This window comes from Salvelinus alpinus, chromosome 8 (genome assembly GCF_045679555.1).
Source record: "Salvelinus alpinus chromosome 8, SLU_Salpinus.1, whole genome shotgun sequence".
NCBI lineage: Eukaryota > Metazoa > Chordata > Actinopteri > Salmoniformes > Salmonidae > Salvelinus > Salvelinus alpinus.
In genome coordinates this window covers 86,534,963-86,561,860 of record NC_092093.1, presented here as the reverse complement: position 1 = coordinate 86,561,860, position 26,898 = coordinate 86,534,963, and the positions used below count along the sequence as shown (strand labels likewise).

Here is a 26,898-nt window from a genome sequence, read left to right as displayed (position 1 = left end):
GCCAACAGAATGGCATGCACAATTAATACACAACTGTTCTGTGTGTAATTTAGCATGTTATCTTGCAGGGTAAGCTAGTGATTTGAAATCAGTACTCTTATATTGGAACCAACAGTTCAATGTATTGATGTGACAGAATAATATAAACAAACTAGAATAATTGTTTCAATGCGACCTTGTGCACGCCAGTCTGTTAGTAGCTCTGTCAGCCGTTGAAACAAGTAGATAGAATAACTTTGTTTTAATTATCAGTGTCGGTCGAACAGGGCGAAAATGATCATATTCATTCTGCAACCCGTTCTGCAGCCATGTGAAGCACATGTGCATCAAGTACGGAAAATGCGGGCTAGACATCCTGCAAAAACAACATATGGCAAAACGCATGTGCATCTGGTGGACATATGGCGTCAGAACAAATTAAAGCTGACGAGTGATGTGAGGAAAGTGGGAAAAGGATGGTTGTTCAGTTTGGAGCGCATTTTTCTTTTCTTGGGGGGGGGGGGGGGGGGTCGCCGCTTTGCCCCAAACGTCACACTACAGGCACCCTGGAAGTTAAGTTTGCATTATCAGCCTTTCGAGCTGCTGCTGGGAGAGGGAACAAACGTCTAACCTCAATGCTTGAAATACATTTTTAATATTTGTCTACTTGTTTATTTTCGTTGTCTAAAAATGAAGTGCCTTCCCACCGGATTAATCCTAAATAGTGCCTTATTTCCCTTATTGCTCACCTTTCCATTGATCTATGGAACGCGGTCCCGGTATAACCAGGGGTATAACATGTTCCAGGGAAGCGCATACTCTGGCTCAGAACAAAGACAGAGGAATAAGTGAGTGAAAATTTCAGGAAAGTTTATACTGTTTATACAGTAATTTGATACTTTTGTGTGTAGTTTTGACATCATTTATGGTTATTGTCTCTAATAGTCTAAATTGTCTAGAATAAACCTATTTTAATTATTTCTTATGCCTCTTACTGTAGGCCTATACTGAATTAGATGTTTTCGTATAGGCCTACACATATAGCTTGTTATTTTTTTTAGAATGGAATACACATTGGCATGTACAATTTCGCAATCTCATAAAATAATTAAATCAACCTATTTATGGTAGGCTATAGAATGATTTAGATTATTCGACTAAATTTCTATTGAATTGGCAGGATTTTTTCGTCGTAATTTTGTGTGACACAATAAATGCTTTTCCAGAAACTGGTGCGCATACGTTGTGCACAAGAACGTGAGCTGTGCGGTCGTGGGAGGTACGGAGAGCTTTGTGCAGCCGGAGTCAGCGCCTTGCCCGAAGCATCAGCCCAACTGCGCGCAACAAGTGATGTAAGTGGAGTGCTGCTATTTTCATTAGTCTAACGAGTGGTGTTACAGCAGTGACTCAACATAATCAAGTATGATGACTTTGAACACTTATGCCCCATTCATGTGCTAGTAGGAACTAGGAAACTCTGACATTTCCGACATGTTAACTGGTTGAATGCAGCACCCGTATAACTACAACAAGTTAGCAAGTCGGACATTTCCGAGTTTCGTAATTCTGACTAGTAACATTAACATTAACTCTGAACGTTAATTCCATGTTTCAAACAATAGAGCTAGCCAGCATGTAGTCTTAAAACCCAGAAATGGTTCATTCAGACATCCCTATGGGAAAGAATATGGTTTTGGAATAAACCTCGAAAGTAAGGTCTGAGGTTAACACAAGCTCAGGAAATCTTATATGTTTTGTTCTATGAGATAATAGCAGTCAGTTAACAACCTTTATGAATTATGAAGCCTTTGTGCTTTTTATTTTTACAACTAATTCAAATTCACAAATTGATATTAGCTGATGATTATTATTTCATAGAACAAAACATATAAGATCTAAGCCCGTGTTTACCACAGACCTTTTCTGCATTTATTCAAAAACCCTACAAAAATGCCATTCATTTTCCTCATAGGCTTTGTCTAACGAACAATGGCGGAGTTGGTGCCCACAAAAAGACACCGTTACTATTTCTCGTGTTGACGATCCATGGTTGGTCCCATCCTCTGCCTGAGACTGTCTCTAAGAAATAGTATTCAAAACACTGTTACATGATTGCATTGTTTATTGGCATACCAACTAAACGTGTGTAAATGTCTATGTGATCTTTGCACCCCCTGTTAGGTCAGTTGGGTCACTGACTGGGATAGTGTTTAGTGATAACCCCAGGACATTGGCCCTTACTTGTCCCGTCATCCTCTGTAATCTGCCTTCACCCCTTTCGATCATCAAATTATTCAATATTTACGACAGACAAGTGAATTTGATTGATTTATTCTTTATGGTCTATTTGTCAGTGTCTGCGACGAGTAAAATGTCAACGAGCCATTGAGCTTTATGGAAGATAAGGGGGAATAAAGGATTGTGCAGCTGAGAAGAATAGGTCCTTTATCTGCCTAAACTGTAAATAAGCAACTGCTTATACTGGCATGCATTGGCACTGTTACTCACAGCCCCCCTGTGCAACATCAGAGGCATCTGACACATTTCTTCCTGGGTTGGCTGCTTTCGTGTGTGTTATTATTGAACATCATGTTGGGCAACAAGCAGCCAGCTCTGAGATAATGTCCTGGGGCCAATGACGAAGCGTGGTTCCACATTTGACTGGGTGTGAAAGGTGGAAAATATGAAGCAGCTTTAAAAGGAGTGCGTGATTAATTAGGAGTGTGACAGGCTAGCTAGCCCATCTGGAGTTTGTCGTCATAAATAAACAGATCGTTATCGCTTGACAAAGCATTGTTCACATTTCATGAACATAAAGGCCCATTGAAATTTGAAAAGCAGAAGGTCACTGTAGAATAACATTCAGGGGGTTTTATGTTGTGCTCATAATTGCTAGAGTATGTCTTTGTTGAAGTCTTTCCTTTGAGATGTTCCCAATATCCTTCATGGTTATATTGATTAAATCTGTTTTTAAACTATGAATATCATTAAAATTCCTACTTTGTGAGGACTGCCAGTCAAGTTAAATCAATACGATCTCCCCCATTGTAGAAAATGTGAATGCAGCTTTTGGTCATCCGTTTCTTTGCCATCTTTCTTTTTACCAGGTATCGGACCCAATTCCGCCCCATGTATAAGGTTGGCTATAAGCTGGTGACAGAGCTGGAGTGGAGGTGCTGTCCAGGCCACCAGGGTCAAGACTGCAAAGACTTGAAAGGCATCCCATCCAGTCAGACAGTGCTGGGGCCTCGGCCCACCCTGCCTCCTGCCCCTGATCACGTCCCAGAGACACAGGGTAGGGGAAAGTTGCTCAAACCTACCTCGCCTTGTAGAGACAGATACCTGACCCTAAACCCTATATAGAGCCCATACATGACTGGTATGCTTGTTTTCTCATATGATTCGTTTAGGAATGTTTTTGCACTAATGTAATAATGTTAAACATAGATTACACCCTCAATTAGATGTAAGTTTCCGAGATGAAAAGAGGATTTATCCTAACCATCTGATAATCCCCCTGTAGATCCGGGACAGCAGGCATGGGGTCAGAGTGGCCACCCCTGGGGGGCAGGGAGGCAACCAGGAGGTCAGACAGGCCAAGGGCCGGCAGGGGGCCAGGGAGGGAGTCAGACGACACAGCAGCTGGAGGTGGTGGTACAGCGTCTGTCCCAGCAGATTCTAGACATGCAGGCAGCCATGACCAGCCTGTCGGCCAACCTGAGGGTGGACCTGCAGGAGGACACCAGCAAGATGCTGGTCACGCTGCTCAACGTCTTGCGGCAGCCAGACAGCGTGCGTGGGGAGCAGCAGAGCATGCTGCTGCAGGGCCTTTCCCTGGAAAAAGAATACAACACGGTGGACATAGACAAGTTCACGAGTAAGATCAACCACCTCAACGACACCATAAACACCAAGAGCAATGTACTGGACGACCTCCAAGCCAGAGTCAACCACCATGACGGACAGCTCCACCTGCTAATGGAGGCCAGCCCGGCCTCACCCCCTCCCGCTCCTCTGGCCAATGATGCGACCCTGCGCGCCTATGTGGACACAAAGTTCCACGCCCTGAAGGACGAGATGATGGAGGGCATGGAGATCAAGATGGCAGACCTGAAGAGCTCATGTGAGTATAAGATCCTGTCGGTGCAGGAGCAGTGTGCGGGCCAGGAGAACAGCTACCTTAGCCTGACCGAGCTCCTCGAGTCCAAGGAGATGGACCTCCGCAAGGAGCTCCAGGACTTCAAGAACCAGCTGCCTAATTCACAGAGGGGAGACGGAACCCCTCCAGGGGTGGAGGAGCTGCGAAAGGAGCTGTTCCGGGCCGCTGAGGCCCAGCTGAGCCTCCAGTCCAGCCTAGAGACGAAGTCCAAGCCTGACCCACTCCTGCTCCGTGTGGAAGATGTGGAGGCCCGTCTCAACATGTCGGAGAGGAGCGAGGAGGTGCGCAGCCTCTTCCTGGAGGAGAAGCTGAGGAGAGAGGGGGCGGAGGGGGCCGCAGACCTGAAGAAGGCTATGGAGGACAGGATGAGCTCCATGGAGGACCGGGTCACCACTCTACTGGTGGGGATAAGCAGCCCCGTATCTAGGGCTCAGACTGGGTTAGAGGCACTGCAGAGTGCTCAGGCTCTGGAGGACAGACTCAATTCCCTAGAACAGCTGTGCTCTACGGAGTGCAAGTCTGACCAACCGGCCATAGAGCGCATTCAACAGAACCTCCAGGTCTACAGAACTAGCCTAGACACAATGCAGTCTAGCATCAATGGGCATTCAGCTAGTCTTGGAGACATGGAAAAGTTTGTCCAAGGGCAGCTCCTAAACCATACCGCCAGTCTTACAGATGTGCAGGAAGAAGTAGGAGCTCTTAAAGGACGTATGGGAGGACAGGAGGGCTCTCTGTCAGCAATGGGTCTCTCTCTTAGACAGCAGTCCCTGGAGCTCCAGGGCCAGCTTCTGAACCACAGTGCCAGTCTTACAGGCGTGGAAGAAGCACTAGGAGCTCTCAGTGGGCGTATGGGAGTACAGAAGGGCTCTCTGTCAGACTTGGGTGTCTCTTTCAGTGCTAATCTTAAAGATGTGCAGGAAGAGCTGGGAGCTCTTAGTGGGCGTATGGGAGAGCAGGAGGGCTCTCTGTCGGCCCTGGGTCTCTCTCTCAGCCAGCAGTCCCTGGAGCTCCAGCAACTGAACACCTGTTGCCTGAGCAGTGCAGGGCCAGCCCAGGAGGCCAAGGACCTGCTAGAGCTCCACCTGACCCAGAGAGAGGAGCTGAGGGCCAGGCTGGAGGAGCTGGGCCGGGAGGTGAGGGCTGAGGCAGACCACTGCAGGAACAGGACCGAGGGCGTAGCTCTGGACGTTGCCAGCATGGACAGCCGGGTTACCAGCTTGGAGAACGTGTGTGGTAGGCTGGAACCCATCTCCAGCAGCCTGCACAGGATCAAGGAGGGGCTGAACAAGCATGTGACCGGCTTGTGGAACTGCGTCAACCAGATCAACGGCACCTTGCAAGCCCACGCCAAGGACATCAGAGGACTGAAGGGAACATACCAGAACCTCCAGGACCACTACTCGGGCATCACCCAGGCCCTACATCATCTGACCACGAGTCCTGAGAACACTGGTAAGACTTGACATTGAGATTGACAACTTTGCTTGCTTAAAATTTGCATGATTATTCCAATACTCCAGGTTGTATCTCCCATATGTTCTTAAACCTACAGCTCCCCTGCAACAACTTTCTCCTGCTAAGTTTCCTACTGGTTACATTGCAGTAATATAATAATAATAAGATACACTGAGTGTACAAACCATTAGGAACACCTTTCTAATATTGAGTTGCACGCAATTTTTGCCCTCGGCACAGACTCAATTCGTTGGGGCATGGACTCCACAAGGTGATGGAAGCGTTCCACAGGGATGCTGGCTCATGTTGACTCCAATGCTTCCCACAGTTGCTTCCATTTAGCAGATGCCAAACTTAGTCATGCGTGCATACATTTTACGTATGAGTGGTCCCGAGAATCGAACACTATCCTGGCAGTGCAAGCACCATGTTCTACCAACTGAGCTACAGAGGACCACTACAATATAAGGGCAATTCCACGGTAATGGAATTGCGCTGAGAATCAAATTTTTCACTTTCAAATGTATAACAAACAACATTTATTTCAAAGTTTTAAAAAACCATACAACTCTATGCACGAGGACTACTTTAAAAATGTTACGCTGGACATTTGACAAAATACACTTACTGGAAGAAGTGTGCGGATGCAAAGTTTGGTAACAGAATTTCTGTAAAATCTCTAGTTTTTTTTATGTGACCATGTTTTCCAAAAACTCTTTGGAAAGAATGGGGTGTCAGCTATGACATGACACATTGACTTTGGGGGGGGGGAAACTATTTTGGTTAATGAACTACAGTAAGTGAAGTACACTCGGTAACTGAATTGCGGTAACGGAATGGGTCCCCGATCTAGACTACACAGAAATGCATAATTATGGATATGAATGTCATTCTCTTCATGGTGATGTATCCTAAATAGGTACACAAAGGTTAAAATATGCAATATCCTCCCTTGTATGTTTTGGTATTATTCTACACATTGGCTATTATTTTAATGTTCTCCACCCCCAAACAAATCTGACTGGACAAAATCTGAATCTATCATAGATGTCTGTTTCACAAGTTAGAGTAGAGTTCATTACATTAGAGTTCAGTACAGTACATTATACTGTACTGAATTATAGTCTACTCAACTTATTTTTACTTTACTGTACTGTGCTCTCCATCTATGATTTGGTTTAGTTTTGGTCGTGCCGGGACCAAAAATCAACATCTGTGGACGTTGAAATTAAAGCCGGTCTTGACCATACCAAAAACAACATCTGTGGACGTTGAAATTAAAGCCGGTCTTGACCATACCAAAAACAACATCTGTGGACGTTGAAATCAAGGCCAGGGTGGACCAGATTTCAACTACTTTTCAGCGTCCATGGACGTCCGTTTGTTGGTCAGTGGATTTTATTTTATTTATTTCACCTTTATTTAACCAGGTAGGCAAATTGAGAACACGTTCTCATTTACAATTGCGACCTGGCCAAGATAAAGCAAAGCAGTTCGACACATACAACAACACATAGTTACACATGGAGTAAAACAAACATACAGTCAATAATACAGTGAAAAAATAAGTCTATATACAATGTGAGCAAGTGAGGTGAGATAAGGGAGGTGAAGGCAAACAAAATATATATATAAATAAATAAAAATATAAAAAAGGCCATGGTGGCGAAGTGAATACAATATAGCAAGTAAAAAATAAACACTGGAATGGTTGGTTTGCAGTGGAAGAAAGTGTAAAGTAGAGATAGAAATAATGGGGTGCAAAGGAGCAAAATAAATAAATAAATACAGTAGGTAAAGAGGTAGTTGTTTGGGCTAAATTATAGATGGGCTATGTACAGGTGCAGTAATCTATGAGCTGCTCTGACAGCTGGTGCTTAAAGCTAGTGAGGGAGATAAGTGTTTCCAGTTTCAGAGATTTTTGTAGTTCGTTCCAGTCATTGGCAGCAGAGAACTGGAAGGAGAGGCGGCCAAAGGAAGAATTGGTTTTGGGGGTGACCAGAGAGATATACCTGCTGGAGCAGGTATATGATAGTTGATGATAGAATGATAGTTAAAGTAAATGGAAAGAGAGGGGGCTCATGGGTAGGTGTCAGTAAGACCCGGGAGAGGTGACATTAACTAGCGAGAGCGAGGCGGAGAGAGAGAGGGAGGGGTTGTTTAATTTAACCTTTATTTAACTGAGCAAGTCAGTTAAGAACAAATTCTTATTTACAATGACGGCCTACCCCGGCCAAACCCTAACCCGGACGACGCTGGGCCAATTGCGTGCCGCCCTATAGGACTCCCAATCACAGCCGGTTGTGATACAGCCTGGAATCGAACCAGGCTCTGTAGTGACGCCTCTAGCACTGAGGTGCAGTGCTTTAGACCTCTGCGCTATTCGGGAGCCTTAAACACCAGACGACAGAAAGAAAAAGAAAACCTTTGAGTTTAACGTAACCGTAACCGTATGCCAGTGGAAGGGAGACTGTAAGCAGGTGTCCCAACGGTGGTTTGTGACTACTATCATTTCCCATTGTAGCCAATTAAATTACATGAATTCCGTCACGGATTTTCCAGAAATTCCATTACCGATTTGGTAACAGAATTTAGAGTTTTAACCATTTAATAATTCATAAACCAATAGATATCAGTAAAAACACTAACTAATTGGTAGATCTACCCTTACTTGTTACTTCTGTGAACTTTTCATTATACTACTCCCTCATGAAGGAGAGAAATTTGCAAATATCTTAACGATATGCAGGTTTTTGGTAACAGAATTTCAAGGCAAAGGGCAATTGTTCTTAAACTTACACAAGGCAAATCATTTCTCCAAAACTATAAGTGTTGTTATTAGTTGGCAGGGTTGTTAACTTCAACATTATTGGGTTTTGAAGTATTTTTATTACCTTTTTAAGACTCTGGTAGATGTTTTCTAAGACCCCTTTTCCATCTGTTTGACCAGAAATCAAAGCCTTTGCTAATATTTAGGACGGAAAAATGATTGAAAAATGTGTATTTTTATTATTTTCTCTTACTTTTCATTTGACATGCTCCTATAAACTTCACATGTTGGTGCTCATGGGTCCTTTTACATGGGAATGACCATCATCCAGGTGGCCCAGTAGCAGAGACTGGAGATTACAATCAAATGGTGCTAATAAGATCAACTTCAGAGCTGCAGCTGGGGCCAATTTGAGTTGTGTTGAATGTAGGACGTTAGTTGAGTGTATGAGAACAGAGAGAGAGAGAGAGAGGGGAAGCTGGATTTCCATCTCGCTGCATTCTGACTCCGAGGCGGCAGCAATGATTGAACACACATGGTCTTTTTTAATAGACCCGGTTTGTGTTAAGCAATGCCTGAGCTTTAAGGGATTATTACCGTGCGTGCATGTGTGCGTGCATGCATTTCTGTTGTAACTACTTTTGTCGTGACTAATCTTGCTGTCCCCATGGTCATCTGTGAGTTCAAAAACCCCATATCCTTTTACATGACGGATAACTCGTGTGGACATGGACTAAGTTATAAATGATGGTGCCCAGGTGACTCAACCGGGAATAAAGACACTAGAAGCACACTCCATAACATTTATGAGCATAGTGCCTCTTCTTCTGAATACAGCTCAACATGACTTACTGGTTGACAGAGCAGCTCTGCACGCTCCTGTCTGGAAGTCCCATGGGGAAGGGGCCCTGGTTCTGGCTGTGAAGCCAGAGGTAGAAACTTTAGATCGGAGTCACCGTTTCTCATTCCTGGGTGTAGCTCTGGAAGTCAAGTGTGAGCCTTAATAACCGTCTTACTTAGAAAGACAGATGTCACACTTTTCCCATCGTGCGAAACGTGCACATGGAGACTCTTAAGAAATGAAGCGTCAGTAGCCCGCCCTTCACTTGTAACAACTTATATTTAAAATCAGTATTCTGTCCGCTGGAATGTTTGGGTTGTAACCCCTCAGAGGGAAGCTCATTATTCATATGTTCCAGACTGGATGCTGTTTTACCACGGGTCACATTGGGATGTCTTTGTCTCATACTTGGCTCACTGCTTCGCTTTTGTCCTGGACTGGTCTCTGGCTTGCACAGCTGACTACTTATAAGGAAGTGGAAAGTGATGTCCATTATAGGGACGTCTGTCATTGGCTTATCAATTGTCTACTTATAGGAACCAATCAGATGGTTTGTTATTTGAGAGCCGAGTGGCCCAAGTGTCTCAGTGGGTTCAGATCAGGTGCTTCTGGGTTGATATGACATGACACCCTCCTACCTCCTTACTCTTCCCCTCAGTGCCCTTGTGTTCCATCCCTCTCTCCATATCTCCCTGCACCCTTTTGCTCTGGTGTTGTTGAATCTGTTTAGCACACTGGCCTGGCCGTGTCTCTCTCCTCTCTCTAAATAAAAACACAGGGCTCTATTTTTGACTGCCGCTAAGGAGGCGCAAGTGTCAAATGCACGTTGGTTTGCCATTTCATCATGTAAAAACTGGCGCACTGGCATATTCCAGCCCTGACACCAGGTTTGGCATTTTACCTGTCTAATTTTAGCTCGCTTGCGCTGAGGTGGGACGGGTGGCAACATTTGAGCTGTGTCCTTAAAAACAAGTGTAAAAGTGACAATTTCATGTAGCTGTAATGGGAAGTAGGTCTTATCAGGTCTTATCAGCAGGTCAAAGCAGGTCTTATCAGTAACGCAGTTGATAATGGCATGGATTTTGAGAGCGGAAGAGCAGCCTATCCAGCCATGGCGCACAGTGCCCATGGAAGGAGAGATGTGCCTTTTGTCCTGGTGAATCTCATATTTAGAAACATTAAAAAACTATTTGTTTCCCCCATTTCATTTAATTTGATTAAAAACCAAGCATAGCCTACCCTCCCCGTAATTAATCAAGGCTGGTTTAGCAGCATTACACAGCTGCATGTTTTTATCCTGGCCATTAGCCAAAAGTAGCCTAAAAATAAAGGAGTTTTTAAATGGTCTAGAGAATCCTTTGAAATATTTTTGCCTTCATGCTTTTCCTTATTCACAATTCACATACCTCAATCAATCAAATGATTTTATAAAGCCCTTTTTACATCAGCAGATGTCACAAAGTGCTACACAGAAATCCAGCCTAAAACCCCAAACAACAAGCAATGCAGATGTAGAAGCACGATGGCTAGGAAAAACTCCCTACAAAGGCAGGAACCTAGGAAGAAACCTAGAGAGGAACCAGGCACTGAGGGGTGGCCAGACTTCTTCTGGCTGTGCTGGGTGGAGATTATAAATGAGTGTCGGCCATTAAGGCAAGAATGTTCTTCATGATGTTCATTGATGACCCAGCAGGGTTGAATCATAATCACAGTGGTTGTAGAGGGTGCAAGAGCTCAGTACCTCAGGAGTAAATGTCAGTTTGCTTTTCATAGCTGTGTATTCAGAGATCGAGACAGCAGGTGCGGTAGAGAGAGTCGAAAACAGCAGGTCCAGGACAAGGTAGCACGTCCGGTGAACAAGTCAGGGTTCCATAGCAGCAGGCAGAACAGTTGAAACTGGAGCTTCAGCACGATCAAGTGGACTGGGGACAGCCAGGAGTCATCAGGCCAGGTAGTCCTGAGGCATGGTCCTAGGGCTCAGGTCCTCCGGGCGGGGAGAGAGGGAGACACCAGATATAACAGACCGACCATAGCCTCCTGGTACATAGACCTTTGCAGCATAGATAGATACCTACATTTCACTTGTTCAAGTAGGTTGTCCATCCCCATTTTCAAAGAGCGCCCCTCGTCCTATTACCAAAGACACACTCCTCCAAACTATTCAGTCGTCCTATAATGTCATATCAACGGCAGATTATTTTGAGAATCTTCGACGCACACAGGCAACTATACAAATCGACAGGAACCTAGCATTTTGTATGGGGCGGCAGGTAGCCTAGTGGTTAGGGCGTTGGGCCAATAACAGAAAGGTTGCAGGATCAAATCCCCGAGCTACAAGGTAAAAATCTGTCGTTCTGCCCCTGAACAAGGCAGTTAACCCACTGTTCCCCGGTAGGCCGTCATTGTAAATAAGAATTTATTCTTAACTGGCTTGCCTAGTTAAATCAAGGTTCAATAAAAAAATATATATAAAAATAATAACAAAATAGATGTGAGAATGTTATACGTAAAGACATTTAGGCCTACAGTACGTGTACACACAGTGCTATGGATAGAGAGAAGCGATTTATGCATCTGACCCAATCCTTTAAAAAAAATATTGTTGGTGGTTGAATTATTTTTATTTTTTTACAATTTGATTAAAAACCAACCTTTTTAGAAAGTTTGACCGTCCATGAATGTATGGCTCGAATGCAATGCAATTTCGTCTACTAGTTCTGGAAAAGTGCAAACATGATCTGTAACATGGTTCCATGATGTTTATAAAACATTACATTTGCGAGCAGTATAATGTATTGGATCTTTATCCAGCTGCTGTGAAAAGTTTGGATGTGTGTAAAACCCTCCATAGTCTTTAAGTTTCCTTGTCTGTATTATACGCCCATGGGGAGCAATTATGGTGCCTGGAACTGTATTTAGACAGCCTATTTAAAACATTTTTTTTTAAGATATTAGAATTTGATTTGAATTATACACTTTATTTTTAGGCCTTATCAATAGCCTAGGGAATTTAATCTTGCTTATTGACTACGTTTGTCATGTCCCTCTCCAGACTGATATTTACAGTGGGCATAGCCCCCTATATCAGTGTGAATGCTCTAGCCTATGTTTGTTTAACAATGTAAGTCCATATTGAAGCAATGCAATTACAACAATGTGGACTGCAGACATGTTCAACATATATTTAGCAAATATGGGGCAGGCTATTTAACGAGCTAAGCTATAATGGACTAGCATTCGAATTGGAGTTGATGACAAAGCAATGCAGAAGTAAAAACACAACTTGAAGCAACCACATATTTAGCCATGGAGCACGTTCTGATTGGCCAGTGAGGGGCATCGACACACCCACAACTTGTTTATTCATCAAAACCCAGCCCTTTCGCGCCACCACTCACTACTGCACCCATAATTCCAGTTGTGAAAATAGCAAAAATATTTCTGACACACCCCCGAATCTAAAACGCCAGCGCTAAGATTTACCATTGTGTTAGGTTTGTTAAAATGTAGCCCACAGGTTGCATTTCAAATGGAACCCTATCCACTATATAGTGCACTTCTTTTGACCAGAGCCCTAAGGGCCCGGGTCAAAAGTAGGGCATTACAGAAGGAATAGGGCACCATTTGGGACGCAGACACAGTGAGCAGTCAAGGCTTTCCCCTGAGCCACATGTTCTGCTCTGTACTGCCATGACGTCATACACACCCTACCCCCTGAAGTTAGAGTGTGAGTAAGTGCTGGATGGAGGGACCGAGATTAGGGACCCTCAATTTTCCTCAATGGTTTAGATAATAAATATCTTGATTGCTTAAAAGGAAACAATCAGATTTTTCTAAAATGGCATGTTTGGCTGCTCACTGACTGACGATCCCGGCAATCCCGGCTTGACAAATGCCAAATTTAGCTTGGCTTGTTGACCGGTTAGAAAATCAAGTCCAAAACTGCTAACAGATTTGGCTCGGGTATTTATGTTTTGTGTTTATTGGTTTGAAGCTCTATTGCAAAACAACACGCATTTTACAGGGCCAACCTATCCACTCGTGCGCGGGAGAAAGATATATTTTGTTAGGTTTATCAAAAGTGTAGTTTAAGGCAATTTCCCAAACCATTAGTGACAACCAAGCAGCTAATGAGGTCTCTCCTGACCCTACCAAACAGATTAGCTGTGTGTGTGTGTGTGTGTGTGTGTGTGTCTGTGTGTGTGTGTGTGTGTGTGTGTGTGTGTGTGTGTGTGTGTGTGAGCACCACACATGCAATATGCCCACCCTTGCTTTGCCTCACCACCATCCAGAGGTTTCCTGACAATGGGATCTCCACACTATACTAAGTACTACTTCCTCAGTGTGTATGATATCTTGTGAATGTGCGTGTCTAAAGTGAGTATGCTTACATAACAGCACATCCTTTTCATTGTGTTTGACAGAGTGGCCTCGGGTCACTAAAAGCCTGTTACAGACAACACAACACTTAAGGGTTCTGTTATGGCCAGTAAAGAGAACCTCTTCTGCCGCCACAGAGTCTATATTGTTCAGGTCAATGACCCTATGATAAATACGGCAGGTTGTCGGATGACAGTCCCACACACTGGCCAAGTGTGAAAACCCTGGGAGAGAGAGATGGCTGTGTCCCAAAGTGGAAATCGATTCGCTTTACAGTGCACTACATTTGACCAGGGCCCCATGTGCTCTTGTCAAAAGAAGTGCGCTATAAAGGGAAAGGGGTGCCATTTGGGACGTAGCGCTCTGGCATTACAGGTGCTGGCCAAGATAGTCCAGAGCAGTGGCGGTCGGTGAAGGAGGACAATATTTAGTTTTTATGAGCATGGCCTTCTGACAAATCACTGGGCTCCCACTGCAGTAAAGATAAAAGCTAAAACCACCATGTAACTGCTCATTTTTATTCCGCACTGTCCCACTAAACTAATGTGATATACAGTGGGGCAGAAAAGTATTTAGTCAGCCACCAATTGTGCAAGTTCTCCCACTTAAAAAGATGAGAGAGGCCTGTAATTTTCATCATAGGTACACTTCAACTATGACAGACAAAATGAGAAAAAAAATCCAGAAAATCACATTGTAGGATTTTTAATGAATTTATTTGCAAATTATGGTGGAAAATAAGTATTTGGTCAATAACAAAAGTTTCTCAATACTTTGTTATATAACCTTTGTTGGCAATGACAGAGGTCAAACGTTTTCTGTAAGTCTTCACAAGGTTTTCACACACTGTTGCTGGTATTTTGGCCCATTCCTCCATGCAGATCTCCTCTAGAGCGGTGATGTTTTGGGGCTGTTGCTGGGCAACACAGACTTTCAACTCCCTCCAAAGATTTTCTATGGGGTTGAGATCTGGAGACTGGCTAGGCCACTCCAGGACCTTGAAATGCGTCTTACGAAGCCACTCCTTCGTTGCCCGGGCGGTGTGTTTGGGATCATTGTCATGCTGAAAGACCCAGCCACGTTTCATCTTCAATGCCCTTGCTGATGGAAGGAGGTTTTCACTCAAAATCTCACGATACATGGCCCCATTCATTCTTTCCTTTACACGGATCAGTCGTCCTGGTCCCTTTGCAGGAAAACAGCCCCAAAGCATGATGTTTCCACCCCCATGCTTCACAGTAGGTATGGTGTTCTTTGGATGCAACTCAGCATTCTTTGTCTTCCAAACAGGACGAGTTGAGTTTTTACCAAAAAAGTTATATTTTGGTTTCATCTGACCATATGACATTCTCCCAATCTTCTTCTGGATCATCCAAATGCTCTCTAGCAAACTTCAGACGGGCCGGGACATGTACTGGCTTAAGCAGGGGGACACGTATGGCACTGCAGGATTTGTGTCCCTGGCGGCGTAGTGTGTTACTGATGGTAGGCTTTTTTACTTTGGTCCCAGCTCTCTGCAGGTCATTCACTAGGTCCCCCCGTGTGGTTCTGGGATTTTTGCTCACCGTTCTTGTGCTCATTTTGACCCCACGGGGTGAGATCTTGCGTGGAGCCCCAGATCGAGGGAGATTATCAGTGGTCTTGTATGTCTTCCATTTCCTAATAATTGCTCCCACAGTTGATTTCTTCAAACCAAGCTGCTTACCTATTGCAGATTCAGTCTTCCCAGCCTGGTGCAGGTCTACAATTTTGTTTCTGGTGTCCTTTGACAGCTCTTTGGTATTGGCCATAGTGGAGTTTGGAGTGTGACTGTTTGAGGTTGTGGACAGGTGTCTTTTATACTGATAACAAGTTCAAACAGGTGCCATTAATACAGGTAATGAGTGGAGGACAGAGGAGCCTCTTAAAGAAGAAGTTACAGGTCTGTGAGAGCCAGATATCTTGCTTGTTTGTAGGTGACCAAATACTTATTTTCCACCATAATTTGCAAATAAATTCATTAAAAATCCTACAATGTGATTTTCTGGATTTATTTTTCTCATTTTGTCTGTCATAGTTGAAGTGTACCTATGATGAAAATTACAGGCCTCTCTCATCTTTTTAAGTGGGAGAACTTGCCCAATTGGTGGCTGACGAAATACTTTTTTGACCCCACTGTATCAATTGTTACAGGTTTAAGATGAAGATATTCAATTATCACTTTTCCCCCTGAAAGTAGACTTTAGGTCCAAACTCTGGGAGTGAATGAATTTATTCCTAAATCCCAGGCTCTGGATCGTGTCTGTTTTGGCTCAGGCTGACTCGTAAATCTTGTCGGTGGTACTAAACTGCTGTACAGTGGTTATGATGTGGTATGTAACATGGGTGACCACACGTCCTCAGACTGGTGGAGGGAATACTGTGCGAATGGCCCGGCTGTGAATGTAGGGTTTTCCGGATACATTGTAACACTCCCTCCAAGGCTACAGCCAGGGGCTCCCAGCTGCAATTGTTTACATCCACCTCTTTAATCATGGTGCACACATGCACACACACGTTGGAGCTCCATCCTTTAATCATTACCCTGGGATTGGGGCTGAGATTGGCATTCAGTCGGAGTCATCCAGGCCCAGCCGACAACTACACACACACACTAAGCGTCACACGTGTAAATGCCGCCTCAGTCCCTCCTGTGGTGTTTTACAGGTTCCTAGTAGTCCCTTCTCTGTGTAGTGTTTAATAGGGAGTAGGGTGAAGTTGCCCCTAAGACTGTGATCTTAGTTTCAGTTAAGCATTTTCCACACTAATGGTTAAGGTTGGGGAAGTTGATCCTAGATAAGAGTTCTGGTCACACCTGTTGCTGACACATATATAAAATCGGGCACACAGCCATGCAATCTCCATAGACAAACATTGGCAGTAGAATGGCCTTACTGAAGAGCTCAGTGACTTTCAACGTGGCACCATCATAGGATGCCAACTTTCCAACAAGTCAGTTTGTCAAGTTTCTGCCCTGGTCAACTAAGTGCTGTTATTGTGAAGTGGAAACATCTGGGAGCAACAACGGCTCTGTCACGAAGAGGTCACAGAACGGGACTGCCGATTGCTGAAGTGCCTAAACATAGGCTATACTCGGTTGCAACACTCACTGCTGAGTTCCAAACTGCCTCTGGAAGCAACGTCAGCACAAGATCTGTTCGTCGGGAGCTTCATGAAAAAATGGGTTTCCATGGCCGAGCAGCTGCACACAAGCCTAAGATCACCATGCGCAATGCCAAGTGTCGACTGGAGTGGTGTAAAACTCGGCGCTATTGGACTCAGGAGCAGTGGAAACGGGTTCTCTGGAGTGATGAATCACGCTTCACCATATGGCAGTCCAAACGGACTAATCTAGGTTTGGCGGATGGATGCCAGGCGAACCCTACCTGCCCGAATGCATAGTGTGCCAACTGTAAAGTTTGGTGGAGGAGGAATAATGATCTGCGGCTGTTTTTCATGGTTCGGGCTAGGCCCCTTAGTGCCAGTTAAATCTTAACTCTACAGCATACAATGACATTCTAGACGATTCTGTGCCTACAACTTTGTGGCACCAGTTTTGGCCCTTTCCTGTTTCAGCATAATGCTCCCGTGCACAAAGCGAAGTCCATACAGAAATGGTATGTCGATCAGTTTGGAAGAACTTGACTGACCTGCACAGAGCCCTGACCTCAACCCCATTGAACACCTTTGGGATGAATTGGAACGCCGACTGCAAGCCAGGCCTAATCGCCGAACATAAGTGCCCGACCTCATTAATGCTCTTGTGGCTGAATGAAATGCAGCAAATGTTCCAACATCTAGTGGAAAGCCATCCCAGAAGAGTGGAGGCTGTTATAGCAGCAAAGGGGGGACCAACTCCATATTAATGCCCATGATTTTGGAATGAGATTTTCGAAGAGGACGTGTCCACATACTTTTGGTCATGTAGTGTATGTGAAAATGGCACGTTTCTTATAAAGATAGGTCGTAAAAAATGCTTCTCTGTGACATCACACGGTAGGATTAAAAGTAAGAAACTGATTTTCAAAACCTGCATCCAGTTTCTAGCTCCCCGCATCACCTGCAAATCTGTGTTTGAAAATCAATGTTTAAAAAAAAAATGTAATTTGATTATGTCATCGGCTAGAACCTCTTAACTTTATTTATTTTTTCTACAAAACGTCAAAATGCGCCATTTTCACATATGGGAAATTCCATGGTAACGGAATTACGCTGAGACTTTTTCACTTCAAAATGTTACCAAACAAAAACCATTGATTTCAAAGTTTAAACAAACCATACAACTCTATGCACAAGGACACATTTGTACTATTTCCACAAAACATTTTACAAACACACACTTACTGGAAGAACTGTGCAGATGCAGTTTGGCAACAAAATTTTGGTAAAATCTCCCTCAGTTTTTGACCACATTTTTCTAAAACTGGCACAACAATGGGCATTCAAATTGGCATCGATAAAATACAATTGTGTTCATTGTCTGTAGCTTATGCCTGCCCATACCATAACCCCACCATGGGGCACCCTGTTCACAACGTTGACATCAGCAAACTGCTCGCCTACACGACACCATACACACTGTCTGCAATCTACCCAGTACAGTTGAAACCGAGATTCATCTGTGAAGAGCACACTTCTCCAGTCTGCCAGTGGCCATCGAAGGTGAGCATTTGCCCACTGAAGTCGGTTATTTTGTTGTGCAAACTCAGTTTCATCAGCTGTCCGGGTGGCTGGTCTCAGACGATCCCACAGGTGAAGAAGCCGGATGTGGAGATCCTGAGCTGGCGTGGTTACACGTGGTCTGCGGTTGTGAGGGTGGTTGGACATACTGCCAAATTCTCTAAAACGACATCAGAGTTGGCTTATGGTAGAAAAATTAACATTATATTCTCTGGCAACAGCTCTGGTGGACATTCCTGCAGTCAGCATGCCAATTGCACTCTCCCTCAAATTTTAGGGTGGCCTTTTATTGTCCCCAGCACAAGGTGCACTTGTGTAATTATCATGCTGTTTAATCAGCTTCTTGATATGCCACACCTGTCAGGTTGATGTTTCCAGTCTGTCAGTCTTGAGATTGCTAAATAAATGTTCTTCTTAGAAAAGAGTTTGCAGCAGAAGCAGAAGAGGCTGTTTCTTTCAGAATACACCAACTTCTAGGGATTTTTTCACCACTTACCAAGGTCTTCCTGAAATACTGGTGGTGGCAACTTCTTCCATCACTCTCATTCCTTGGGAAAACAAAGTTAGGTGATACCTCACTTGGTCCTCTGCAAACTAGTTGTGTCCGAATTCTGTCCTTCAGAACTGAAGGCCAGTCAGCAGGGTTTGTAGACAGTGGTTCATCCTCAGCAGCAGGGTTTGGTGGGAATGCTGCTACAGGCATTTCTAATGGAGGAATTTATAGTGGTGGAACATCCCACATACATACCCAGAAATAATAAAATCATCGTTGTTACCTACGATATGGAAACTTAACTTTGCAAAAAGGAAATTATTTATTTTGTTTATGTTATGCAGGGATGCACACAAACACGTGCGTGTACTCACACCTGAAGAATCCTGCTGGGGAGAAGTGGAAGCAAATAGGTCTTCATCCTCAGGCTCAGACAACATTGTGAAAACACCTGTGTGGCTGAGGTGGATGGCTCCTCATCCTGAGGCGCCGAGATAATTTCTGAAGAAGCCTGTGTGGCTGAGGAGGTAGATGGCTCCTCATCCTGGCCAGTGCCAGAGGGTTCTCCAAAATATTTCAGAAGTGCCCCTGACTTTGCATTGAAATACAGTATGAGTCTGACACCCTAAATACATTTGTTGCACAATTAAATATACATTTCATTATGCACAATTTATCAAACTTTCAGAATAAGAACCAAATGAACCATACAACCTCCTTGGATAATTCTAGGCATAAGACACCCCAAAATACTAAATATATCACAAAAGACAAAATATCAGCATAATATAGAGGTCTTTTAAGTTAGCCTACAGCATTGGAAATTCCCCTTACTGAGCTCAGGACCTAGTCAATACAATCACACAAAACCTTTATGATGTCACCTCAAGTTAACCAAATCAATAATAATGCTGCAGGATACACACATTATCATGATGAAACTGTGTGAAATTATATCCAATGTTATGTAAGCTAGTTGGACAGAAAACAGAATATTGTCACCCTATGCGTAATAGCATAGCAAGCAACATATATTTGTTAGCCTAAGTGTTATACTAGCCTATTTCATTACATGCATAATATTATACTCATAAAGAGATGACATATCTTTTATCTTTTGCACGTTTCTCCTCTTCTTTCCTCATTTTCCTAAACTGGGCACCTGATGGCTTAGATCTTTAAATTATCCATTTGTGTTGATTTGGCACTCGAGCATCAATACATTACCCATCCCCCAACACTGTCTACCAAGAGTCAAGACTAAACCTATTCACCTTGGTGGTGTGCAGTCTGGTCTTATATTATTCTTAACGATTTCGCACAAACACCCCAAAATATGCAACAATATGTCTGTGAAACTATATATTCACAGTATTATGAATGAATTGTGGTTTATTTGGTAGCATTTCGTAGTGTGACTGATTTTACTAAGTGCATTAGTACTGTGCAAATTTAGAGGTGCGCTATTTGATAGATTCCCCTGTTCCTCCTATCTCAGGCTTCCAGTGGGGAGACCTGAGGTCAACCTACCCCTGCTCCCCTCCCCATCTCGTGCTTCTGAGTGGGAGACCTTCCCAGGCAGTAGCCTGCCTAGCTCACAAACTAGAATCAGGGCGCCCACTCCGACAAGGTTAATTGACCCACAGTCCCACACGGTGACATGATATCATTGACGTAACGTGCAAATGAGCAATAGAAAACCGATCACGCAAATGTCACCATTCCAAATTTTTGGGTGCGGGCGCCCCATGCCACCTCCAGCAAGATACCTAAATCCACCACTGACTGTGTCAGTAGTTGTTCAAAGTTGTGCAGCATTGTGAAGTTCCTCTCTGACGTCGAATGCATGTGTTCCTACAACACAGAAGACTTGAGGCTACAGGGCTGCTGAAGGCAGTGACGGACCCCGGCTTTAAGTTTACAGCCACCATGGTGTACAGAATCGTCGGTCTTCTCGATCCTCCAAACAAATTACTCCAGGCAGGAGTCAAAGTGGGTCCTCAGTGCGTTGGTGTGTGTCAAGAAGCTGAGGTGCGACAGCGAGCTCGAAGCCATTTGGGAACAGTGCAGTACCAGTGGCACTGATGCACCAGCTCCAAGCAAATGACAACGTTATGTAAGTACAAATTCTCAGCAATACGTGGTGGACAGTACAGTAGGCCAGCAGGACAGAGGAGAAGAGACTGCATGTAAAAAACTGTTCTTCAGCATGTTGGATGCTGTCATTGGTGAAATGTCAGAACGATTCAGCGAATGTAACAGCCAACTACTGGTGGAGGCCCTGTGTGCCCTTGACCCAGAGATACATGACTTAAAAAAAAAAAAAAAAGGTGAAAACACTGCGCTGGATCTAAGCAAAACAGATTTGATGGAAGCTAGGTTTAGTGACGCTCGCTCTGGCTCCAATGAGGACGAACGGCCCCATTTGATATCCTGCAATGATTCTCTGGGCCCCTCCACTATTCCTACCGTGCTTACTACACTGAAACATGGACTGACTTTTGGGGCGTCCACAGCCACATGCAAGAACTCGTTTTCCACTTTGACAAAGGTGTTCAGTCAGCACAGAAGAAGCATGCTACACCTAAGGAAAGCTCAACTAATCTAACTGGCATTTTAGGGGGATCTTACGTGAAGATTTCGGGGAGAATGGAATGATCGATGACTCAGGAAGTTCCACAGAGCATCAAGGAGGCTGCAACTCTTTTGGAAAGTTATAGATTGAAACCATGTAGCTGGTTGTTTTTTTTTTTTACCCTGTTTCCTCCCCAATTTCGTGGTATCCAATTGGTAGTTAGTCTTGTCTCATCGCTGCAACTCCCGTACGGACTCGGGAGAGGTCGAAGGTCGAGAGCCGTGCGTCCTCCGAAACACAACCCAACCGCACTGCTTCTTGACACAATGCCCACTTAACTCGGAAGCAAGCCAAACCAATGTGTCGGAGGAAACACCGTGCACCTGGCGACCGTGTCAGCGTGCACTGCGCCCGGCCCGCCACAGGAGTCGCTAGTGCGCGATGGGACAAGGACATCCCTGCCGGCCAAACCCTCCCCTAACCCGGACGGCACTGAGCCAATTGTGCGCCGTCCCATGGGTCTCCCGGTCGCGGCCGGCTGTGACAAAGCCTGGACTCGAAACCCAGAATCTCTAGTGGCACAGCTAGCACTGCGATGTAGTGCCTTAGACCACTGCTCTACTCGGGAGGCCCGGCTGGTTGGTTTTTATTGAAATCTTCAAATCAAATCAAATGTTATTTGTCACATACACATGGTTAGCAGATGTTAATGCGAGTGTAGCGAAATGCTTGTGCTTCTAGTTCCGACAATGCAGTAATAACCACTTGCTTTAGTGTGTAGGGCGCTGCCCATGGTGCTGATAAAGCGCGGCGGAGATTTTGTGCCATTGAACCTGTCACTTCTTTGTCAAAAGCATTTGAACGTGTATGTTTTATTGTGGTATAGCCAGATATAAGGGTAATTCAATAATATTCCAATGCAAGAACCCCCAAAAATGTGTAACTTTATCCTGGCATCGAGTCTGATCTGTGGTGTGGTCTTTAATAACCTCTGTTTAGGTCACTGATGACAGGGAGAAGTAATGACTCACTGTTTAGATGCTAATGACAGAATCTCTCAGGCATATTGAGAAAGATTCTATACAATAACTCTACTTTCATGTAAAATGACTAGAGAAAGTACAGTAGTAAGGTGTACGAGTGCAGAGCCGTGGTCAAGTGGGTAACACTCACAGCACATGATGCCTCTGGGGTTAAATCCCCGTATCCATCCTTCCTCATGTGTCTCCAACCTATTTATCTCCCTATCCGTTTCATGCCTGTCAAATAAAGTTAAAAAAATACTGAGGGGAGTGGAATTCCCCCCCAAAATTGAAAGAGAAGATATACTGTAACTAAAAACTACACAGAAAATGGGCCATTAAGGAAAATAATACAAGCCATTACAATGGCATGCTGTCAGTACTCAGACTATGTGCTGCATGTAGGGCCCCCGACCACTAGAAAGTCAGTCGGGGTCTCAACTTACAACAGCAGTTTTCCTCTGTCCAGTCACTGACAGCCAATCAATTAGCCCATATCAGCTAACATTTTATTGATTGCTAGGTAAGTTAGTCTAGCCAGCTATCTTGTAGTAATCACGGCCGAATTATTGACCGGGCACGCAAGACACGTGCCCAGGAGCCCTTATTGATTTTGTAAGAAACTCTCCCTCAGATATCGTATGAACATTGCATAAGTCATGGCAAAATGTGTTGAACAGCAGGGAATCGACTTTAAAACTGCAAAATGTTCTTCCTATCCCACTCACATGAAATGAGTTCTAAAATTGCTAAAGTTTCTTTCTGCCCCATGAAGAAATGTGTAGAATGGCAGCAAAATGTACTTTAAAACTGCAACATTTTCCCTACGCCCATGGCAAAATGTGTAGTATTTCAGGACATTAAACTTTAAAGCTGCAATATGTAACTTTTTGGGGGAGTTATAGATCTGTCAATCTCAATGCAAGCAAGTCTAAGAAGTGATAGATATGTTCTATGTGCACTATTTCTATGCGCACATATGTTTATTTTTTGGAGGAGTCTTTTACTTTCTGTTTTGTACACCAGCTGAAATACAATATATTTGGTTATGGAAAAGTTATTTCACAGCGGTTTAGATGGTATAATGATTTTCCATATTGCTTGTTTTGTCACAAACTGAAATTAGGTAAACCATTAGAATTTTAGCAACCAGGAAATGGCGATGTGATTTCTGCATATTGTACCTTTTCTAAAGCTGCACATTTCTCTCCACCGCCAAGAGTGGAGAGAAATGTTTTGCCCACGAGGTGGGTGGGGGCTCCCCAACAAAATCTTGCTTAGGGCCCCCAAAACGCTAGAGGCGGCCCTACATACTGGTGTTAGTTCCCACAAACCAGCTTTTACTGGAAGGTTGACTTTACTGGAAGGAAAGTGAAAGCTTTCGCTCTAGAAGCAGAGGCTGTTTAAGAGTAATGACAGTGACAGCTTGACCGTTCTGTCTGAAAGGAATTCTCTCTCCGATGCCTCTCTTTTGTCTAGACATTTTGTCTTCACTGTCATTTTTGGCCCATAACTTAATGCTGACAGGGACGTGAGACTGGGAGAGTCCTACTGTCTATCAGTGTCAGGATTCATCACAACACCAGCTGGTTTGTGGTTTTATCCCTTGCGCCATCCTTTCTTTCTTTTGACGCCCTGGTTTGTCATTACCCCCTCTTTTCAGGTGTTCATGTAGGTGTGGAGGAGTCTGTTAATCCCACTGAGACCAAGCTTGTTCCTCAGGGTCCTGTCCTACCCATTGGTCCAATACCAGATGGGGTCCTACCACATATGATGGAGACTGGGGAGGCAGGAGCCCCCGGAATCATCATCTCTTCCAAACCGCCCAAAGGGGCCGACGGCAGCATGTCCACCCTCAAGGGCTTTGCTGGAGCCCCAGGTGAGATATAGGGGTAGCTTGGAGGCTAGGAACAAGTACAGAATGCATTTGTATATCTACACACACACACCCCAAGCACATGCAAGTAGATATGTTTGCAAGATTAATTGCATGCTTTCAAAACCTCATGAAATGTATCTTCGTTATTTTACAGCCTCCCGACCTTCTACAAGGTCTTTAAAGCCTAATATGCCAGTGATTTCTGGTAAGTGCTATTTGACTCATTTGATTTAATTTACTATCAATATACAATGTTGAGTCTCCTGAAAATGAACCTCTTTCAACAGTTGCCCACATTCCTCTGAGACCGTCATTACACAAACCATATTTAACTTTAACAGGTAAGATATTTAGTACTCTTGTTAAGATAAATTCCATAGTATTCCAATCAGCTACTGTATGGACAAGAATTGTCACTAACCACTTTTAAAAAATAAGTGAGAATGTGTGTCAATGTGACTCAATATATCAGATTAAACGTTAACCCTGTATCAGGTGAGCGGGTGTCCTTCTCGGCTGGTCTCAACCTCTTGCCCTTCCCTGGGGAGGTGGGTATCATCCGCTTCAACAAGGTGTTGGTAAACGATGGGGGACACTATGACCCTCACACAGGTAATGACTATATCACCAGCACACACATACAGACGTAAACTACAACCTATCAAAATAATCAAGAGTTTTTTAATAGTTGTACATCTAGGTGACAATACAGATTCATGTCAACTCATGTATGAGTGCCCCCTTGTGGCTGTTTCCTCTGACCCTCTTCATGTCTTCCAGGCATCTTTAACGTTCCCATGGAGGGCCGCTACCTGCTGAGTGCCGTGCTGACAGCCCAGAGAGGTGCCAGGGTGGAGGCGGTGTTCTCTGTGTCCAACCGCAGCATCCAGAGGCTGGACACGGCCGGTTACCTGCCTGATAATGGTGGAGGAGGTGGGGCTGGCTCCACCAGCTGTGACTGCGGAGGCTCTGCCTCCCTGAGCCTGGTTCTCACTCTGATGCGTGGGGACAGGGCAGGTTTAGTCATGACCGCAGGCAAACTTGCCATCTCAGAGAACACAGAGGTCCTCTCAACATTTAGCGCCGTGCTTCTCTACCCCACCCTCTCAAAAAAATAGCTGCTATGTTATAGACAAAGTTATCCCCTAAAAAAGAGAACCCCACCAATGATATTGCTTTATGTAGCTCCACCCTCAAAACAACACTCCTTCGACTTTAGATGTATGCCTTGTTCACGTGTTAGTCGGAACTAGGAAACTCTGAAATTTGACTTGCTATTTGGTTGTAGTTCTACACGTGTCGTGTTCAACCAGTTAGCAAGATGGTACTTTCTGAGTTTCCTAGTTCCGACTAGCACGTGAACGTGGCAGTAGTATGCCCAACATTGCATGCCTTACAGGTATTTTAGTAAAACAGGTAGATTGCTTTAACGTACTATCATATTACAGAGCTTTCATACAAAAAGAGATGTATCAAATATTTGATCATAGGATTCTTATGGAGGGGACGGGGCAGGCTACTGCCATTTATGGAGTATTAACATTTAGTGATTGATTATATTTGAAATGTTTGAATGTGTGCTTGTGTTGATGTGTTCAATTTGTTGTAGTTATTTTCAAATGACTATTTTATGGAGAACAATCAATTACTGTACATACAGGTAACTGACAAAATAAAAGAAACACCAACAAAGTTTCTTAATTGGGCGTGGGGCCACCACAGCTTCAATGCGCCTTGGCATAGATTCTACAAGTGTCTGGAACTCTTTTGGAGGGATGCGACACCATTCTTCCACGAGAAATTCCATCATTTGGTGTTAAGTTGATGGTGGTGGAAAACTTTCAGGCACCGGCCCAGAATCTCCCACAAGTGTTACATTTGGTTGATCTGGTGACAGACAGCAATGGCATATGGTTTACATTGTTTTCATGCGCATCAAACCATTCAGTGACCACTTGTGGATGGGGGCATTGTCATCCTATGGGGTCATAGTCATGGTAGCCCCAAAAATTGCTAAAATGTCCAGCATTTTATACATGACCCTACACATGATGGGATGTTGATTGCTTAAATAACTCAGTGTTCCACCTGTGTGGAAGCACGTACTTTCAATATACTTTTGTATCCCTCGTTCATCAAGCGTTTCCATTATTTTGGTAGTTACCTGTAGCATCGTTAGTTCCACTAACGTTAAACAAATAAGCTGGTCATTTTTCTACATGACAAGGGATACAGAACTTTTCAACAAGGACAGTTGTTTTGAAAGGTCTTTTTGTATTTCAACACATCCCAATGAGTCAATGTTCTTTAGGACCAATGCCTGAAAAGGAAATGTTTCAGTACCTTTTCTTGGATCAGAGGACTTAAATTCAGCCCCGGGGGCCAGTAATAAAAGCTTTGTTTAAACAGTGGCCATGTGTTTATTAACTAGGGTATTGTGTTATTATTATAATAATATAGGACTACTGTTTATAGTATCACTATACATTATGACCGAATGGTATCACAGGTGTTTCTTACATGAATTACAGTGACTTCTTATTAGGAAAAAGTGGATTGTGTGTTCAAACAACTGTAGTAGGAGGTGCTCATTTAAATAATGGAATGATGTATCAGAAGTTGGTGCAACACTCTCCATTCTAAC

General features: G+C 44.0%; 1 protein-coding gene across 1 annotated transcript; it reads left to right on the top strand.

Annotated features, from left to right (window-relative positions):
• The first annotated feature begins 542 nt into the window (after positions 1 to 542).
• On the top strand, positions 543 to 26,665 carry LOC139583833 (EMILIN-2-like). Its single transcript, XM_071415357.1, has 9 exons — positions 543 to 827; positions 1,206 to 1,331; positions 3,087 to 3,274; positions 3,503 to 5,593; positions 24,039 to 24,254; positions 24,409 to 24,459; positions 24,542 to 24,595; positions 24,750 to 24,866; positions 25,035 to 26,665. The coding sequence occupies exons 1-9, from the start codon at positions 670 to 672 to the stop codon at positions 25,370 to 25,372; spliced, it is 3,339 nt and encodes a 1,112-aa protein (XP_071271458.1). The 5' UTR covers positions 543 to 669; the 3' UTR covers positions 25,373 to 26,665.
• The last annotated feature ends 233 nt before the right edge of the window (positions 26,666 to 26,898 follow it).

Excerpts from the sequence above, each read along its gene's own strand:
- LOC139583833 (XM_071415357.1), top strand. The coding sequence starts at position 670 with ATGAAGTGCCTTCCCACCGGATTAATCCTAAATAGTGCCTTATTTCCC. Across the intron at positions 828-1,205 it reads GAACAAAGACAGAGGAATAA|AAACTGGTGCGCATACGTTG; the intron begins GTGAGTGAAAAT and ends ATGCTTTTCCAG. Across the intron at positions 5,594-24,038 it reads CACGAGTCCTGAGAACACTG|GTGTTCATGTAGGTGTGGAG; the intron begins GTAAGACTTGAC and ends CCCTCTTTTCAG.